Genomic DNA, 4,101 nt, shown 5'->3' with positions numbered 1-4,101 from the left:
GTAGCTTATTGTCATCTTTAAAATGTCCAGTGTGTGTGAGATTTTATTTCTATATAATCCTACAAAACTGTTTTTTTCTTTTCTGGCTTGTTGATATTTTCTGCACAATTATCCACGTCTTCATTTAAACTGTGTGTGTTTGTGTGAGATCAGTCTAGTAAAATGGATATACTTTGTATTTGATCTTTAGCATTAAAAGTAAAAACAAATCATGGAAAAAAAGTATACGATTTTTAGCCTTTTATTGAAAACTAACCCACAGGGTTCAAATACAAAAGCACTTATAATACAAAAAAAAGGCAATACATTCTCATACAATCTTACACAGATTTAATATAAAAGGCCATCATTGGAAAAATAAAGATATCATCAGTAACATTCAAGAACACAGTGTATTTCCTGATCTGACTAGAATAACACAAGCACCCTGACGTTGGCACTTTAGGTGTCAGGATGTCACCTGGCCACCCAAGTAGGAAAGTCCACGTTCAGACACAGTGCATCAGTGCAGCATTTGTGATGTACTGAAACACGTCACAGACGGGGAAGCAACGTAGAAGTGGAAGACAAAATAACTAACGCTTTAAAGTAACATGAGTAGTCTCTTCAGGCAGTCAGGAAGCAATCTGCATCCATACGAAAGTGCATCATTATGGTTAAACACTGTTCTGTATCAAATCAAACAGTTCCTCAGACAAAGTCTGCTACAACACATGATCTCTACAGAATGATTGGTAACAGGTGAGGAAGCTAAAAGTTGCTTTGCGCCCTTTGTTTAGGGAATGTTTAGGAGCAAATTAAGCCTTGGTTCCAGCAAGAAGCTAAAGATGGAAGGCTTGGAACAGCAAAACGACGCGCACAAGATAGTGAGCTCGTTCAATCCCTGACAGTTCACCACGACACGCGCTCAGAAAACAACTCTAGAGCATCGTGACAGCACAGACACAGAAACCCCGGGACCTTAGTCATCCCTGGACACTCCTCGCCTGTCAGCTTTTTAACTTGGGAGAAAGCGTCTGCGGTTCCTGAATAATGAGAGAAGGAAGGCTGGCTTGCTTGGAGAAGTTAAGCCACTCAGTAGACTGGAAGCATGCGGGAGTTGGCGTTGTACTCTTCCTCCACCTGTAGAAGAGTTAATTTTTTTTTTAGAATTTAATACAATAACGTAATAATAATAGTAACGCTAGCAGGTATGAAACTAGCAATTTTTGATAACAGAACAAGGCTCACCTCTGAGTAAGGTGGGAGTGGAGGGAAGAACTGTGGACTGTTCATGAAGATGGGACTGTCCCCTCCGTCATAGTCATCCAGAAGCGGTGTGAGTGGCTGGTCCAGGCAGCAGTCACGAGTCACGTCGCAGTAGCTGGGTGGACACGAGGACGGCATGCGCAGAGACACCCAGCTGGTGGAGGCTGTGCTCTCCTGACTGCTCATGCTGTTACTGCGGCTGCTAAGCCCGCTGTAAGGCACTGTCCCGATGACCAGGGGCAGCTCCAGGACCAGCTTCTCACTGCCTGGAATGTGCATGTAGATCTGAAAAGGTAATAAATGATCAGTTAGCATGTAAACTAACAGGTGAAACTCGTTCCCAGAGTATTTGCAAAGTAGGCTTGCATCAAATTACTAACACTTACCATGAGGGCGTACTCTACGCGGATGATCCCACAACCCAGAATGGAGGGTTTGATCTTAGGCACACGGATGGTCTTCCCAAGCCATGCATCACACATCCCTGAGATGATGTGATTCCCACGAACTGAGGAAAGCTTCTGCCTGAACACTTTGGTGTTCCCATTGGCCTGGTAGATCTGTTTGGCCACGATGGCAGCTTTGGGCACCACGATACGTGAGCAGGTGTTCTCAAACTTGGCATCGATAAAGATTTCTTCACCTTCGCAGAAGCCACGTCTGTCAATCTTGGCGTTCAGACACACCTGGCCATCAGGGATGAACATGCAGGTGACCTTCTTCTCCTTCATGCCGCTTGCAGGAGACTAAAAACATCCACAGATGAGAGTCAGCATGGCAATTAAAGCTATGTAATCCGTATGATTGTTATCAGATCACCACTTAATGACTATTTAAAAAAAAAAAAAAAAAAAAAAAAAAAAAAAAAAAAAAAAAAAAAGTACGTTTCTCACCAGCAAGTCCGGAGTGTTCACATCCAGTGGCTCTTCCACCTCAAAGTTCTTCATGCACTCCAGCACAGGCTGAGACCCTCTCTCCATCAAGGCTTTGACATAGTAGTGCACGCTACCAAACTTCCCCTGGTATGACGACACCAGCTGCCTGTTGAAAAAGAAACAGTCAGTCAGTACATCGTATTCTGTGTCACATCTCCACAACACCTGGAGTACACACATGCATCAGAAGCACATCCAGCCTTGCTCACCCTTGCTGTGGAAGCTCAAAGCCAAAAGTGTATTCGTACTTGTTTCCAGGCCTGAGGATAACCGAACCATCAACATCTGTGAAGAACAAACAAACAAACAAACTTTCATTAATAACCATACACCACCCTTCATTTACAAGTAATTAGCTCACATTTATCATACTGATTCTACTTAGCTAATGAGCTAATTATTAAACATCTGGGAAACATCCTGGAAAACTATTTATATTTTACACAAATATTTAAACTGAAAGATGCTTTTAAAGGACAGTTTACAGACATGACAGTCTAGTAGAGTAGAAATGAACTTTAGCATACAGTTTAACATCCTAGCGCTACTACATAGTTATTGTTGTTGTTGTTTAGCAGGCTAGTGCTAATGTTGTTATTGTCTCACCTGCAGGATGGTTGTCCAGCTGAACCACTTCTTCATACTTGAGATAGTCTATTTCTTCCCTACATCTGTGTTTCCCTTTGGAGTAATCCACTTTGGCACAGCCGACCCCGAGCACTCTCATAGCCGAGACCCGTGTGATGTCGTTCACCTCGACCACAATCTTCCCGGCTACTTTATCTCCACTGCAGTAAAAAGCTTTAGTCGGATCGTTAAACACGACCTGGAACACCTTCATTCTCTTGGTCATCGCTACCATCTTTAACGGTCCCTAAAATCGGTACAGATATGAATAACTGACCAAATGTTTGTTTCCTGACGTGTTAGCATGCGTGCTAAGTTCCTCAAAGCGTTACTAAGCTCCAGCCTGTCGAGCCTTATATACTGCCACCCTAGCACGTGCCTTATATACTGCCGAACCAGCGCGAGCTACTGATTCACTCACAGCTTGTTTACCTCCGCGGCTTGTTCATGAACGAGCTCAGTGCTGAGCGTGTGGCTAGCACGTGCACACCTCTCCGATTGGCTGAGGCGCGTTGTTTGCGTCGCGTCCAGCCAATCAGTGCTCAGCAGCGGCGCGTGAACACCTCGTGGAGTTCATCAGAGGAGCGAGTGTACAGCAGCTGCAGGAAAGAAACAAGGAGGAGGAAAGAAAAATGTCCTGAACAAAGGGTGCTTTCCTGTCAGAAGTCAAAAGTTTATGTGTGTATATATATATATATTTATATAAATAACAAAGAGAACGAGAAACGTTTTAAATTGTGATTTGTTTATTTAGACATTGAATATGTCTGCATTCGAGGAATAATCATTTAATATACCACATTAAATATTGTGCACCCAGTGCAATGTGTTGTTTTTTTTTAATCCTAAATATGTTACAGAAGACAAAGCATAATGTACCCATTTTAATATAATGTACCCTTCTGTACCCATTTTAATGTAATGTACCCTTCTGTGCCCATTTTAATGTAATGTACCCTTCTGTGCCCATTTTAACCCATATGGACATCCCCGTCATTTGCAAGTGCCACGTGCATGGGATTAAACAATATTCAATACATGTGTATATTTAGGTCAAAAATAATGATCCATTTCAGATTCTGCTTCCTTGACGCAATGTTTTAAGCAGTAATAAATCGTTGATGTACCGTGTGTAGTTATGCGTGTGTGTGGAACAAAAATAAGACAGCAGTAGCACTAATGCAGGGATGTTTACCGCATGCACGTGCTGTTATTTCAAAAGATTTTAACAAACGCATTGAAAGGTAATGTTATTTTGTAAGTATGAAAGATTCCATGAAACAATTTCATG

At 42.3% G+C, this 4,101-nt stretch overlaps 1 protein-coding gene across 1 annotated transcript; it reads right to left on the bottom strand.

Annotated features, from left to right (window-relative positions):
- Positions 1-225: 225 nt before the first annotated feature.
- txnipa (thioredoxin interacting protein a) lies at positions 226-3,161 on the bottom strand. The gene is made up of 6 exons (XM_060865497.1): positions 2,790-3,161; positions 2,393-2,468; positions 2,142-2,289; positions 1,635-1,994; positions 1,231-1,533; positions 226-1,122 (listed from the first exon to the last, which is right to left on the bottom strand). The coding sequence occupies exons 1-6, from the start codon at positions 3,043-3,045 to the stop codon at positions 1,075-1,077; spliced, it is 1,191 nt and encodes a 396-aa protein (XP_060721480.1). The 5' UTR covers positions 3,046-3,161; the 3' UTR covers positions 226-1,074.
- Between the last annotated feature and the right edge of the window lie 940 nt (positions 3,162-4,101).

This window comes from Tachysurus vachellii, chromosome 3, assembly GCF_030014155.1.
Source record: "Tachysurus vachellii isolate PV-2020 chromosome 3, HZAU_Pvac_v1, whole genome shotgun sequence".
Lineage (NCBI taxonomy): Eukaryota > Metazoa > Chordata > Actinopteri > Siluriformes > Bagridae > Tachysurus > Tachysurus vachellii.
This window is presented reverse-complemented; position numbering and strand designations above follow the sequence as displayed.

Coding starts and splice junctions, on each gene's coding strand:
- txnipa (XM_060865497.1), bottom strand. CDS start 3,045: ATGGTAGCGATGACCAAGAGAATGAAGGTGTTCCAGGTCGTGTTTAAC. Junction 2,469..2,789: donor GCTGGACAACCATCCTGCAG/GTGAGACAATAA, acceptor TGTTCTTCACAG/ATGTTGATGGTTCGGTTATC. Junction 1,995..2,141: donor TGAACACTCCGGACTTGCTG/GTGAGAAACGTA, acceptor GGATGTTTTTAG/TCTCCTGCAAGCGGCATGAA.